General features: G+C 37.2%; 1 protein-coding gene across 3 annotated transcripts; it reads right to left on the minus strand.

Annotated features, from left to right (window-relative positions):
• Positions 1-550: 550 nt before the first annotated feature.
• Positions 551-11,965, minus strand: LOC107679457 (gastrula zinc finger protein XlCGF26.1-like). 3 transcript variants are annotated; one of them, XM_016475006.1, is made up of 3 exons: positions 11,891-11,965; positions 10,622-10,760; positions 551-2,636 (listed from the first exon to the last, which is right to left on the minus strand). In XM_016475006.1, exons 2-3 carry the CDS (start codon positions 10,704-10,706, stop codon positions 730-732), a joined length of 1,992 nt encoding a protein of 663 aa, XP_016330492.1. In that variant the 5' UTR covers positions 10,707-10,760; positions 11,891-11,965; the 3' UTR covers positions 551-729. The 3 variants fall into 3 exon arrangements, with proteins under 3 accessions (XP_016330492.1, XP_016330493.1, XP_016330494.1); XM_016475007.1 differs by lacking the exon at positions 11,891-11,965 and adding an exon at positions 11,731-11,842; XM_016475008.1 differs by lacking the exon at positions 10,622-10,760 and having other exon boundaries at positions 11,891-11,936.
• Positions 11,966-16,580: the final 4,615 nt, after the last annotated feature.

Genomic DNA, 16,580 nt, shown 5'->3' on the forward strand with positions numbered 1-16,580 from the left:
TTAATGTTAATCAAACAACAAAAGAAAAAGAGAATATTACTCGCTGCTTTTGATTGAATAACTTATATATGCTTACCTGTATATTTATGCTATTATTGTAAAATTACACTTTGTGTCTTGATTTAAACAATTTTAGTTAGTTGTAATGGAAAACACGACAAAAATACTAAGAAAATCATTATTTGCAGTATTTCTCAACTCCTGAATGCTATAGATATTTACTTATTTACTAGCTAACAGATGAGCCCCAACAGCCATATGCTTACCTGTGCGTGCTTTAACTAAGATGAATCAAATAATGCAGTGCAATGTTAATTATCTCATTAATTATCACGTTTATGTCCTTTTATTTATAATCTTTCGTTCACATTGTAGCATTTAACAGCAAGACATTTTTATGTATTTTTATAATTCTGAGCTATTAAACAATCAAATAAATGAGGGATTCCTTTATACAATCGCAATTAGAGGGTATCTACTGCAACCGCTTGGTATTTAAAACAATAGCAAAAAAATTGAATAAAATAAAGATCAGGTGTGGCCACGTGAGTTAATAAACAGTCTCAAGGCAAATTAATCAAGTAAAGGACGCACATTAAAGACACGGCAAAATGTTTAAGAAGCATCACCTATTCAGACATTTATCTAATACTAGACACATTTGAAATGTCATGTGAACAGCCTCACAAAAAGATATATATTTGAGCAAAAAAACAGACTTGACCACATTCAGCTGTGTTGTGAACGTAGCCTTAATTTCACACAGATACGTCTTTTCTGGTGCCATTTTAAATTGCCAAGCCATTTAAAACCCTTTCCACACAAGGAACACTGATAGCGTCTCACATCTGCATGACTTTTCAAGTGTATATGCAAGTGTGATGGTGAAAGAAATGTTTTATTACACTGATCACAATTAAACTGCCTTTCTCCAGAGTGAATGCGCTGGTGATTTTTAAAATTGCTCCTTTTTGTAAATGTCTTGTTACACGCAGAACACTGTAATTTATTTACAGAATGAGTTTGTGAATGACGTTTTAGGTCTATTTGATATGTAAAACTCCTCTCTCCAGCATGACCTCTCATGTGAGTCTTGAGGTTTCCTTTAAACATGAAACACTTTCCACAGTGATGGCATGTGAATGGCTTCTCTCCAGTGTGAATCTTCATGTGAGTCTTAAAGCTCACATTATGTCTGAAACTCTTTCCACACTGATGGCACGTGAAAGGTTTCTCTCCAGTGTGAATTCTCATGTGAGTCTTGAGGCTCACTTTATGACTGAAACTTTTCCCACACTGATGGCACGTGAAAGGTTTCTCTCCCGTGTGAATTCTCAAGTGAGTCTTTAGGTTTCCTTTATGTGTGAAACTCTTTCCACAGTGATGGCACATCAAAGTGTTTTCACCAGCGTGAATTATGACATGCCTCTTAAGGTGTTTCTGGTCTGGAAAACTCTTTCCACACTGATGACACACAAAGCAGATCTCTCTTGAGTGAATCCTCATGTGGTAATTAAGGCTTTCTTTACGTGTGAAACATTTTCCACACTCAACACATATAAATGGCTTCTCTCCAGTGTGAATTCGCATGTGAGTCTTTAGATTTCCATTGTGTGAGAAGCTTTTGTCACACAGTTTGCAGGTGTAAGGGCTCTCTCCAGTGTGACTCCTCATGTGGGAATCAAGTGTTGCTTTATATGTAAAGCACCTTCCACACTGAGGGCATGTGTAAGGCTTCTCTCCGGTGTGAATTCTCATGTGAGCCTTAAGGGATTTTTTGAATTGGAAAATCCTTTCACACTGATGACATTTGAAAGGATTCTCTCCCGAGTGAATTATTTCATGGCTGTTTAGACGCTCTAGATCTGTAAAACTCATTCCACACTGTTGACATATAAAACAGTCCTCTCTTGAATGAATCTTCATGTGGCAATTAAGGGTTACTTTACATCTGAAACTCTTTCCACACTGATCACATGTGAACGGCTTCTCTCCAGTGTGAATTCGCATGTGAGTGTTGAGGCTTATATTATGTCTGAAACACTTTCCACACTGATGGCACGTGAAAGGCTTTTCACCAGTGTGAATTTTCATGTGAGTCTTGAGGCTTACATTATGTCTAAAACTTTTTCCACACTGATGGCACATGAAAGGCTTCTCTCCAGTGTGAATTTTCATGTGATACCTGATGTTTAGTTCTGCTTTAAAGCTTTTTCCACACAGTTGGCAGGAGTAAGGCTTCTCTCCGGTATGGATTCTCATGTGCCTTTTCAGGGTTCCTTTTTGAGTGAAACTTTTTCCACATTCTTGGCAGGTGTAAGGCTTCTCACCAGTGTGGATTCTCATGTGCCTTTTAAGGCTTCCATTTTCAGTAAAACTTTTTCCACACTGCTGGCAGGTGAAAGGGCTCTCACCATTGTGAATTCTCATGTGGGCTTTAAGGTTTTCGTGCTGACTGAAACTCTTTCCGCACTGAAAGCAGTTGAAATAACTAGTTTCTGACTTTTGAGTTCTGTTTTGTGAGGAAGTCTTTTCAGTCTTTGTGCAACTAAAAGATTTTTCTCCATGTTTCCCATTCTGATATTTCTCTTCCATTTCATTTAGGACTTCACTCTCCTTCTTTAGTGACATCGGGTCTAAGGAGAAAAGAGAAAAATACAAGTTATCCCCAGTTTACTGACCAACAGCAAAAGACATTAAAACATTTAGACATTTATGGTGCCGTATGAATTTTTTTGACTGCACTAAAGCATAAAATACCATATAATATCAATACCATAAATATCTGCAAACATATTATGGTATTTTATGCTTCAGTTCACTGTGATTATTGTGCTCCTTTAGCAGCCACAAGTAGGCAGCGCATTCATATAGGCCACGTACACACTGTAAGTTTCAGAAGTGACAACTGCATTTAAATGCAGAAGTGAATCCCCTAAATTATCATTACATATATGTACAGAACAAGACTCACTCTCGAAACTGTGATGACTGACAGCTTGGAAACCATAGCAACGTTTTGCCGTCTCGCACGTTTAGTATCCGTTATTGTGACAAAAGTTATATTACAGTGGACGGAGGCATTGTGTTTTGTTAATGTTTGTTCAGGCTGCCTCACAGAGTGCATGCTGTCTGTGTTGCCATGATCACTCATTAAGCGCTTTTTGGGCCTTTTGTTTAGGCTCGGATCATAAAGCGATCGGGTTTATGGAGTTATCAAAGTGAGCAGACATGAGTCGCTATATTCTGGTCTTATTTCCAGCAGAAAGCATTTGGATTTACTTTGGTTTTTTTATGGTTTTGTTCTTGTTCGCTAATTTTTCTAGCAAGATCTGGCAACACGAACGAGTCAAGGCTCATACTGCTCTCGTACTGCTTTCCCTGTGATTCACCACACATACAGAAGAGAGACACATCTCTGCACGTTAAAAACCTCATTAACAACTAGTTGTTCAGTTCAGTTCCGTACGCACTGCATAGCATTTCTGTAAATGCAGTTGTCACTACCTGTATTTTTCGGAAGTGAATGCAGTTGTCACTCCCGTATTTTAGTGAATTATGTGTATACAACACGATTAAGGAGTAAAAGGTGAACTGAAAACCGAATTTAGCTACAGTGTGTATGTAGCCAGAACAGTCGCAGAGAGGACAGAATAGACGCGATAGCAGAAAATACTGTACGGCACAGCAAATTCACTGTTCACGATTCTCGAAATATTAGAAGAAAAATATACATACTGGGGTGGGGGTTTATATGAATGTGTCTCTGAAGGAAACTCTGGTTTTGAGAAACGTTTCGATGTTAATTTGTCCCTCTTCCCTCCGTACATAATGCATATTAAAGTAGCGTTTGAAAGCGCAGCGCTGCTTTGTTTACAGCGGTAACCAGGGAAACACTATTGTTGCTGTTCCATAAGCGCCACCTGCTGTCAGAGAGTGAATTTGCATTCTCTGCTGTTTTTATTTCGTGCAGATGTTTTATGGAATCATACAATCAAATTTAAATCAAAAACTGCTCATGCTACATCTATTTGTATCGTGATTATATATATATATATATAATTACTTCAGTATTTAAAGGTGCAAAGTAACAACTTAGAAAGCATTAAAATTAATCACAATCCTTTGTAACAATTTAATGAACAATGTGCATAAAAAAATTGATGTCAAAGCCATAAAACAGACAATTAATCGCCATAATCATCAATGCCCTAAACTAGACAATTAATCGTCAGCCAAATTCATAATCGTGACAGCCCTAATTAAAACACAGATGTATTAACTCCTCAACTTACAGTGTAAGACTCGTCACCTTCCACTGACATTTGCACTCATTCCTGTTGTAGTGCAGCACCCATTTTAACCACTAGCACTCAATTACACATGGCACCTTTAAAGCATCAAAACCAACAAATGATCAGTGGCTAGGTTTACATGCACAACTTTTGTTTAAATCGGACTGAATTCATTCCGATTGATGAATCTGAATGTAGTGTTTACATGAACACTAAATAAAGTGATCGGGTTTATGTGCGTTTATGTCACAAGCTTCTGATTGGATTTAATCTTTTGACATGCATACACTTCACAAATATAGAGTTTCCCGCTGTTTGCGTATAATAACGGTTTCTTTGTTTTAAACAGCAGAATTAATATTTGGCAATTTCTTGTCATAACTTGGCGACAGTGAGCATATAAACGGCTGTGACATGCTGTTTATATTTATCACGCAGTAAAAGCGCACGTCCTCATGCCCAAAAACCAGCCGTTTGTGGATAAGAATCCAAAACGTGGCGTGCTGTCCGAGGAGAGAGCTCTGTAATTCTTCCGGAACCCGGGGCACAAAAGTTGTAAAAAGTTTGTTTTTACAACGTGTTTACTGCGTTTAGAGTTTAATCTACTTCATGCAGCGTTTATCTGTGTTCTTAGGTATCTCAATACTGTTTGTTTTACTGACAGAGGTGTGCTTCGTATAATTCAGTGAAAGAGCTGTCCAAATGACTGTGAATCGATTCAGACCATTTTGCAAATTTGTTTAGTCAGTTCAGTGAAAGAACTGACTCAAAATAATTCATAATTAGTGGCATGACAAAAATACGGCACACAAAAACTCATCTCTTTCATCACCATTTGATTTTATCCTAAATTAAAAAACAAAAACAACTTTTCTTTCTCTTTCCTTAATCTCTCCCTGTCTAGCTTGTACTAATCTGAACAATGCCTGAAACTTTGTATTACGAGTCCTGTGTTTATTTATTTGCCTCTTTATGATGAATCACTTGTTGTTTTCCTCAATTGGAAGTCGCTTTGGATAAAAGTGTCTGCTAAATGAATAAATGTAAATGCAAAAAATAACTGCTGAAATATTTGCAGGGCAAACGTTTCTCAGGTCAGCTGTAGTGCTCATGGTACGCACACTGCATACAGCCGCAGGCAGTAGGGAATTTCTACTGTAGTGGAATATCCCTCATGTCAACGAAACTCCAACGGACCTAGTTCTACCCAACTTGAACTGTTTTGATTTGCAGAGTGGAAAGAGTAATCATGATCAACCTTGTAGACTCAGAAAACAAGGGCAAAGAGGAGTATGGGTACGATTGAGAAAACCGTTTCTCTGACAGAGATGCCAGATGGAGGACTCTGTCTATATGTAAATCAAAGATATTGTAAAAATGTCCTTTTGAGAGAAAGAATGTGTTCCCAAAGTGCTTAACTGCTGTCAGTATCATTGTGCCCTTCATATCTGCCACATGACTTTCCACAAATATTTGTTACTCTTGTTTATATACATCCTTGAGTAAATGTGTATAAAGCCTCAGAGAGTATGCTACAAGTAACCCAAAAACTTATATCTCACTTTAAGACCTAACGCATGGATCTAGCATTCTAACACATATCCAGTTTTTACCCAGCTGTTTACGTTTAATTACGACATAACTGACTGTGTTTACGTGAATACTCTACATGATGGTAATTTTAACAATTATGTGTGTTTGACCATTCAAGCACAATGTTACAAAAGAGAACTGAATTTGGGATTGTATGCTGTCTGAGAGACAGCTTTATGTGTGCGCACTTCGGGTGTGTCAGCACAAATAGCACACTGAGATTTTTTTTTTTTTTTCATGGCTTAATGTACTTCTTTACACTTATTTGCATTCTATGCTTTATTTTCTCATTTATGGATGATTCTTTATCACTCTAAATAAGTAGTACTGTGCTACATTAATATATTTACATATCGTGATAAAAACGATATTACAAAAATTCAATACAATAGACAATATATATCATCGGCATAATATATACCACCATACCATATGCCCAGCCCTAAATGCACATGAGCTAATGACTTAAGAAACACCTGAAAGTAGGGCTGCACCGAATGTTCAGCAACCGAAATTATTTTGCCAAAAATAGAAAAAAAAAGCTCTTTCGGTGTTCGGCCGGATAGGTTTGAAAAAAACAAAAACAAATTAATTGTACTGAACAATGACGTGACGTGATCAAATAGAGGTGCGCACTAATGCAGCAGACATGTCAGCAGTGAGGAAGCATTTAAAACTCTCAGAGAAAGACAAAAATCATTACAAGCATAAGCACCAATCCCGTGGGGCTTGTAATCATTTATCATTTATGTTATGTAAGCTGATATATGTTTCTGCCGGGGGGTGATCAAACCCCCCAACCGAATACCGAATGTATATAAACAAGAGTAACAAATATTTCTGGAAAGTCATGTGGCAGATATGAAGGGCACAATGATACTGACAGCAGTTAAGCACTTTGGCAACACATTCTTTCTCTCAAAAGGACATTTTTACAATATCTTTGATTTACATATAGACAGAGTCCTCCATCTGGCATCTCTGTCAGAGAAACGGTTTTCTCAATCGTACCCATACTCCTCTTTGCCCTTGTTTTCTGAGTCTACAAGGTTGATCATGATTACTCTTTCCACTCTGCAAATCAAAACAGTTCAAGTTGGGTAGAACTAGGTCCGTTGGAGTTTCGTTGACATGAGGGATATTCCACTACAGTAGAAATTCCCTACTGCCTGCGGCTGTATGCAGTGTGCGTACCATGAGCACTACAGCTGACCTGAGAAACGTTTGCCCTGCAAATATTTCAGCAGTTATTTTTTGCATTTACATTTATTCATTTAGCAGACACTTTTATCCAAAGCGACTTCCAATTGTTCTATTTCAGTGCTGAAATAGTTGGGGGGTTTGATCACCCCCCGGCAGAAACATATATCAGCTTACATAACATAAATGATAAATGATTACAAGCACAGACAGCGAGAGACTGCTTAGTGCTGCATCTCATGTCTCGATGAGAAGTGGAAGGGGTGGTTGTTGCTGGTTACTGTATGATGATTGAAATCGCGAAATGGCCTCAAAGAAGTAGTAAATAAACTAACTTATGTGCCCTCTAGAAGCTTGCGTTCTGCAAGTGAACGCCGCTTTATTGCGCCATCCCAAAGAGGCACAAAATCACTTTTAAATTAAATGTTCCCTCCAGGTGGAATGACCTGCCCAACTCAGTCCGAGCAGCTGAGTCCTTAGCCATCTTCAAGAATCAGCTAAAAACACATATATAGACAGAGTCCTCCATCTGGCATCTCTGTCAGAGAAACGGTTTTCTCAATCGTACCCATACTCCTCTTTGCCCTTGTTTTCTGAGTCTACAAGGTTGATCATGATTACTCTTTCCACTCTGCAAATCAAAACAGTTCAAGTTGGGTAGAACTAGGTCCGTTGGAGTTTCGTTGACATGAGGGATATTCCACTACAGTAGAAATTCCCTACTGCCTGCGGCTGTATGCAGTGTGCGTACCATGAGCACTACAGCTGACCTGAGAAACGTTTGCCCTGCAAATATTTCAGCAGTTATTTTTTGCATTTACATTTATTCATTTAGCAGACACTTTTATCCAAAGCGACTTCCAATTGTTCTATTTCAGTGCTGAAATAGTTGGGGGGTTTGATCACCCCCCGGCAGAAACATATATCAGCTTACATAACATAAATGATAAATGATTACAAGCACAGACAGCGAGAGACTGCTTAGTGCTGCATCTCATGTCTCGATGAGAAGTGGAAGGGGTGGTTGTTGCTGGTTACTGTATGATGATTGAAATCGCGAAATGGCCTCAAAGAAGTAGTAAATAAACTGCAGAATATTATGTTTTCTAATTCACACATGAATTGTACTTATTCAAATAGCGCTGCAAGAGCTCGAGGCACTATCTGCTTGTTAGCCAGGGTTCAAAGTCCAAAGTGTGATAAAAATCTGCACTGAAACAGCGTTACTCGTCAGTTGCTCAGTCACATTTTTATGAATTTTTACAAGGCAGGGATGTGACATTGTGATACGTGCAACAAACTTCTTCCCAAATTCTTAATGAGAATCATTTATAAATCTGCTGTTGTCAACAAAAAGAAGCACTGAAGTCTTCCTGGGGGTTTCTGCCAAAATAATCTCTTCCATCTTTATTTGACCGTCTAACTCTAGCACTCTCTATTCTAATTCTATTCTTTATAAAAATTTAAATAAAACTTGCCCCTTTTGCACTCTATTTACAAACTGCTTGTTTTTCTTAAAAAAAAAAAAAAGAATCTGAAGTAATTTCTAATGTTTTAAAAGAATTCTCTTCTGCTCAGCAAGGCTGCATTTATTTGTACAGTAAAAGAAATACATGCCTGATTCAAGAAGAGGGTCTCAAAAATTACCAAAACAAATTTACTAACTTACTAATTTTAAGTTAAATTGTGCTTTGTTGGTATGTCTGCTAGAATGTTAAGAAATGTTCAGTGTTAAGTAAATATTTTTAAATTGTTGTATTGTAATTGATTTTTACAGTAAAATACAAAATTTGGTATTTAATTTATGCAATGGTGAAAAAAAATTGGCAAAATACATGGGGGAAAAAATGTGAAAAACCGTGTTCGTATTCGGCCCAGTGTTTCATTTTGTTCGGCTTCGGCCAATAATTTTCATTTTGGTGCATCCCTACTACAGACATAGCAAAGAGTCAGCAGAGAAAGAGCGAGAGTATTTACCTCAGCAGCAACAAATCTCACATTCTCACATCTGTAGCACTTATTTTGATCTTTAACGTTAGGTCTTTCCTATTGTTGAAACAAAATAAAATAAATGCTTAAGGTTGATTCAGTATTAGCCTGCTCTTAATGAAAAGCACACACAACATCACCAATGTTACAATGACAAAGTCGCGAGCAGCTGAGTCCTTAGCCATCTTCAAGAATCGGCTAAAAACACATCTCTTCCATCTTTATTTGACCGTCTAACTCTAGCACTCTCTATTCTAATTCTATTCTTTATAAAAATTTAAATAAAACTTGCCCCTTTTGCACTCTATTTACAAACTGCTTGTTTTTCTTAAAAAAAAAAAAAAACTAACACTTGCTTCTCTAATCTTTTTGCATTCTATCGGTTTTCTTTTTATTTATTATACAATTATAATTCTGACTTTCTGATTTATGATGATTAACAATAGCAAAAAAAGGCCTCTAACACTAGCTTGCTCTATTCTTTTTCTATGATTTTTTTCACTGAAAAAAATACATGAGGAAAAAAACATGAAAAACTGTGTTCGGTATTCGGCCTTCGGCCCAGTTTTTCATTTTTCATTCAGGTTCGGCCAAGAATTTTCATTCCTGTGCATTCCTAATTTTTATGCATTCAAATAATTAAGGCATGCTAAAACCCAGAATTTGCTAACAATAAAACATAAGGGCCCTAAACATGTAATTTTTATTAAACTTTTAATAAATTGATGTTAAACTGTATAAGTAACTACTGGGGTGCCTCAGGGCTCAGTTCTTGGACCACTTCTCTTATCTGTCGTCAAAACTGTTCTGTGATTTCTCAATAAAAAAGCTTAGAAACTGAAAAAATCAGCGACTAGTCGACTTCGACTCGACTTTCATCACATAAAAGTCGACTTCAAAAAATCAGAAGTCGTTCAAAAATCAGTCAACAAAAATACATCTTTTGAAAAAATTATGATTTTGTGGTGCACTTCATGGGTGTTTAATTTGTAAATACAATCTTTCTTATATGACTTGAACGCACCATCATTTTAAGTTGTTTACAAGACACCAGTTTGATACAGTGAGCACTTTTGAGGATGCAAAGAAAAAAAAACTTATATTAGACAATAAATAAAGTTGTTCACTCACATTTCACAGTTTGCTCTGTGCAAAACAAATTGTTTAGATATGTTTCATAATTAGGCAATAGAAATGGATGGTTATTTCAGTTCAGAAGTAGATAATATATTATAAAGTATATTATAATTATATATAATTACATTAATTAAATTATATATATATATATATATATTTTTTTTTTTTAAGGCTTATTCTATATTGAATGCTTAAAATGTTGTAATAAATGCCCAACCTGCAAGTAGAAGCTTCCCAGGCAGGCATGAAGGCAGCATTTAGTATTTGGTTGGTCATGTGATCTCAACATGTCTGTCCACCGCTCCACATCAAATAACATCGCTTTGATTTGGCCACTCAAAGTATAATTAATTTCTAATGAGGTCAACATTTTAATAAGGAGTTCAGCTTTGAGAATGGAAACCAACCTATTTGTTCCTCAGTATCTTCTTGTTTCACACTGAATGCTTCTTCAATCCTAATGTCTTCACTCTCCTCCTTAATTAACGCCATCTTTATAATAGTGCGTGTATCACGTGGATCTCGGTTGCTTCACCAGGGGGTTTTCTGTGTGTTTGAATACATTGTCATGTTTAATATGAGAATAATTAACATAAATAAAATCCAAACTAAATATTTTGGTGCATCTCAATTAGCTCCCTAGTTAAGTAGTCAGTGCACTGGCAAGACAAGAGTGGAATAATAAAAAGGGAAACAAAATCATTTTGGCAAGCAATTAACTCAATTGAACAGAAAATGTCTGCTTCACCCTTTAGTACTTGAATTTGTGTTTAGAATTCACGATATAAGGAGCAAAATGAGACACACCATTTTTTCTTTTATCGTGGTTTTGCAGGCCATATAAAGGTCTTAATGCACCTTTCCACAATTTAAGACATTAAAAGGTCTTAAACCACAGCAGAAAGGCCTAAATTCACAGTCATGGCTTTAGATGTTGCATGCACTGCAAAATTACAATTTTTGTTTTCCAATATGAACATCTAAACATGCTAATCAGGATGTGATTTAATTTAAGATATAATAAGAATTAAGTGCGTTCATGTTTAAAACAAGAACATATATCTGTTAAAGGGGTAGAAAAACCTGTTTTCCCCTTTTAATTAAGTTGATGATTCTGAGCCCATTAGCAGATATTTGTTCTTGTTTTAATCAAACTAATTAGTTGAGGAGAGACCCCCTCATGATTGTAAAGCGCTTTGGGTGTACAACAATACACAATAAAACGCTATATAAATGCATCATTAATCTTAAGTTTCACAGAAAACACGACTTCTTTTGTCATTTTGCTTATGTCAATTTATATTAATTAAATAGTAATAGAGATCAGTTGAGAGTGGTATTTTCAATACATGCGTTTAATTGTTAGTTGCTAATACAACTCATTTTATGTTCACTTCAGTCTATTCATTTTTTTTTTTAAGTTTAGTTTAAAAAATAAACTAAGGAAGCAGTTTAAGGAATAAAATCTGAAAAGGGGTCTTTTAAATAACACCTGCAAAACTCCTGGTTAACTTACTCGTGTGGATGCGCTTTGTACACAGACTAAATGTTAATTAATGTTACATATAACAATAATACACTAAATAATGAAACGTTCATTTTACAGCTCTTCTAAAACTATTATTTTGTCTGAAAGTGATCGATTTAAACACTCTTAAATGCTTAAAAACACAAACCTCTCTTCAGCTGAATCACAGACGCAGCAGCGCGACGCGGCTTTATGACGTCATATCGCCAGACCAAAATAAAAGTCCCTTTCACACGCTCAAACTACATAGGAAACAACAAAATGTAAAACATACTCTATGACAGCAGTATTCAGATTGTGATTTTAATTATTCCAGCGACGTACTGAAAATTACGGCTTTAATTAAAACTATGGCTTTTTACATTACCATACAAAAACTAGTTATAAAACTATTTTTGTCATCATGTGCTGTTTCTTTCAACTGTCTACTAATAAAATAATAATATTTAAAAAAAATCTACAAATAACTTATATTTTCCACAATTAGTTCTTAAATACAACACATGTATTTGTTCCAGTTGTACCCATATCAGGTAGAGTTAAAATACTACTAAACTACTAAATACTATGTATTTAAATATTAAAATACATAATGCATTATGGTGCGTTCAAGTCATGTCGGATAGATCGTATTTACGAGTTGAACGCACATGAACGCCACCACAAAGTCGTTATTACGAGTGGGAAACTCGAAATTTTCTTTAAGCCCCTTGCTGGGGACGTGTCAATGAGAAACATGGCGGAATCGATGGATTCAACGTCTGTAGTTGACGGTAAATTTTTGTTTAAATTGATAGTTTAGTTGTCCTATAAGCTTAAATTGGTCATGTTCTTGTTACGCAGCTAGTTAATGAAATACAAGTAAAAAAATGCTATCATTTTTGCACCTATAGGTGAAAAATCTTTTGATTTGCCATGTTGCATGTTTTAAAAATATTAAAAATGCAAAACACACCTGATGCGAGTTTTTTGCTCTTCATTTTCTTTAAGCAGAGTTAACAGACCCTGTTGTATTTTCTTGTCATTTATTAAAAGAAGGTTGAATGCACCTGACGTCGTAATTACGACTTGTCAACTTGTAAGTACGAACGTCCCAGGAGGACTTGAACGCAGCATTAGAGTAGCCTAGCAAGAACCACTTATAGCAAAGATTAAAGTGCCTTAGAAAGCCATTTTACATACTTATTTCATTTTAGTTCTTGAATTTAATCGAAGCAATGTTCAGTGCAGTGGTATAAAGTATCATTTGTCATACCACACAGTTCATTAACAATTAGAATTAAGAATAATTAATCTCTACATCCAACATTGATCAACAATTTTATCATAGCATTTACTTTTGGCCTTTATTAACAAATAACATTTTTTTTTAACTGTTATATCTATAACTGGCTTATTTTGTAACATGAAGAATATACGGATATCATAGCATTTTGAGAAATATGCACTGTGTTTAATGGATACAGTTGTGAAAATGTGTTTCTAGATGGCTAAATGCATCAGCAATTCATAAAGTCCGTAAAGGCAATTCTGCTTAAAAATAGAATATTTGACTTTTGTTTTGTTTCCTTCATTAACACAGCATGGGACATGACAGACAAAGCCTCTGGAAGGCAAGCCTACAACCTAGCCAAAAAAGCATAATGGCTAATGCTAACACTGTCGCTTTGGTGGTATGCAGGGAAGGAGACCAGTGTCATTTTGAATGTCAAAGGAGGAAAGGCTTCACTACACTGTAAAGGATCGGAGGATCCTCAAATGCAAACAGTGTGTGTTTTGCTTCAAGAGAGCAACCATACATTTGCGTTGTGTTTTACTTTCTTTTATAATCATTTATTCATTCATTTATTCTTCATTCATTTATAATCATTTATCATTTAATCATTTTATTAGCGGAGAGCAGGGGCGAAAGTACCACTTTTCAGAAAAACGTAATTTTAAAAGATAATGTTTTAGACAGAGATATATATTTGCTGTGGTCAGTAACTCACAAGTGTGGTCTATAAATACCAGGTGGTATTTTGTACAAATGTAAAACGACTTCAGTATAATTTCACTTTGAACATAAGTTGTACATTGTTACTTTTGACCCCGTCTGTTGGGACGAAAGTAACACACAATAACAAAGTAACACAAAGTAAACAGTAACACAAACAATACAAGCTAGATTTTTTGTGTTACTCTTATTTTTTATTAAATATACCTGACTGTGGCCTTGTTAATACGTAACTGCAAACATATTTTGTCCTTTATCTTTGCAAAAAATTATTAAATTACATTTTCATTTAAAATTTCAATTTCATCAAAGGTAACCCGACATAACAAACTTGCCACAACACTATGAGCCGGAAGAGTCAGGTGGCAAAAAGAGGTTAATTTGGATAGAAACCTGACTAATGTTAACAGGCATTAACAGGTAAACAGTACAAACAAACACGAACATAACAAAAGGCATTTGCCTACTCATTGTCACAGTTGTGACAGATATAATGTTCTGCACCCTCAGTGCATGCCTCATGTGACCAGAGCTGGCAAAAGAGACACTGCACCCACACTTCCCCAGGCAAGGATGAGTTGAATGTTTCCCCACACACAAGACATTCCTCATCCTTGTTCTGGGAAGCTGTGGGTGCAGTGTTTTCGATAGTGAGGAGCCTTTCCTTTGGAGCGGACGGCTTCTTCTGGATCCACTTCTTTTGCTCCTCCTCTAGAGCTGCCCTCACCGGAGAGTCCGTGAGGATCGCCGTTGACCTGCAACATTCAAAGTGAGAAAAATTGTTGTCAACATTTGTATAAATTTACAGGCAGTTATTGCTCATCCTCTGTCCACATGGTAGCAGCATGTATAAAGAAATTATTCGGGACAAAGCAAAAACCAAATGCCACTCACCTCCTTTTGCCTCTTCGTTTTGTGTCCTTTCTCGGACCAGCCTTAGGAAAGGGACATACAGCTTCTGGAATGAATGCCTGGACAGAAGTCCTGGGGCCTCATGTATCAACTCTGCGTACGCACAAAAACTTTGCGTACGCCAGCTTTCACGCTCATGGTCGGATGTACTAACAGTGAAATTAACGTGAGAATGTGCATTCCTCCACGCCAACTTCATGTCTGGCGTACGTACATTTCTCGTGGTTTTTGTCCATTGGCGACTCCTAGAGGCAATGAAGTGAAGTGGCAAACATTAGACTACGAATTGTTCTACAAGTCTATTGCACCACCACCTGTGAGAAACATTGCTATTAATTTGTAATTAATAATTGACATACTATTGTCACACGAGCCTCATGGGAATATTCTATCAATTATGCAATTAAGTAAGAACATATAAAATCATGTGCAAATTGATAACCTTAGTCTATATGGCAATGGCAGCGTTAGCCTTATTAGAGGACATTGCCAATGGCAGAATCCGAAGAGAACGAGTTTTTAGGGACCACAATGATTTTCTGGCCCACGATGATAACTGGCTTATCAGCCGTTTCAGATTTCCAAGGGCTATCCTCTTGGAGCTCTGTGATGAGTTGGGTACGAATTTGGAGAGAGAGACAGCGAGGAGCCACGCATTACCCGTCCCCTTACAGGTGCTGACAACACTTGGTTTCCTGGCAACTGGTTCTAAACTGACTGAGAGCGCAGATACAATGATGCACATTCTCACACTCGGTCAGTGGTAGAGCGGGCGATTGGGCAGCTGAAATGTCGCTGGCACTGCCTTGACAGGACCGGGGGGATGCTGTTATACCGCCCTGAGAAGGTGTGCCACATCGTGCTGGCCTGTGGTGTGCTGCACAATGTCGCGCACAGGCACGGCATACCACTTGGTGAGGTGGTGGCACCGCCAGATGACCCCGACCCAGGACCAGTGTATGTGCAGCCCAACCAACAAGCCATTCAGGCCCGTCAACATGTGATTGCGACAATATAAATGGTAATCAGAGACCAAGTTTATTTTTTGACCAATTCCTTTAATGAGTGGCTTATGTCTGTCAGTGATATTTTTCAGGTGACTGTTAATTTCTCAGATGGCCCTAACGATTTGCTGTTGTGACTCCAGAACAGCATGCGTCAAGACGCAGCCAGATGGACGGGCCTCAGCACTGGGGGGAGCACTGGAAACACTGGACACACTGGGCCCTGGCTGCTCAGGAGGGGCAGACTCCGAGTGGGTGCCAGTGGACGTTCCTGCTGTTGCACCATATAAGTCCAAATAAACACAGGCACATGTTAACTGTGATTTGAGTCTGTTCCTTATTAATGGGTATACGCATTTGCTATAAATGCCATGGATATGTAAAATCTCTGGTGTATGCTACTTTTGGTAAGCTATATTGCATGCATTTGAAAATTAAATGCGGTCTGGTAAGCTATGTGTACCAAAATTAAGCAAATAAATGAGAAATTAGTTACCTTCGTGGCAGTCCTGTAAATCCGAGTCTCCCACCGCAACGGATACTACTCCGGAGAGTAGCCAAAATAGAGGCAACTCTCTGCTCAAAGGGTGTAAGTTCATCGACCCCTGTACCACTGCCTGTTCTGCCCACACTTTGTCGGTGCGCAGCAGTTCTCCGCTTAACTTCCACCTTTATATCAGACCTTTTTTTTTAAGCTCATTTACAGTGCGATTTTCCGATCCCACCGTGTTGACGGCATCAGCCAAACTGTCCCACTCATTGTTTTTTCTTTTGTTATTAATTCCAGAGGACAAAGTTCCAAATAAAATATTTTTTCTCGTTTCTACCTCTGATAGTAACACCTCCAATTCACTTTCAGTAAAGTTTCGTTTCTTGCTGCTTGTTTTTGACATTTTCTTTCTGCTTGCTTTTGCCAAAGTGGACTC

The sequence above is a fragment of the Sinocyclocheilus anshuiensis genome, unplaced genomic scaffold (assembly GCF_001515605.1).
Source record: "Sinocyclocheilus anshuiensis isolate Anshui unplaced genomic scaffold, SAMN03320099.WGS_v1.1 scaffold428, whole genome shotgun sequence".
Classification (NCBI taxonomy): domain Eukaryota; kingdom Metazoa; phylum Chordata; class Actinopteri; order Cypriniformes; family Cyprinidae; genus Sinocyclocheilus; species Sinocyclocheilus anshuiensis.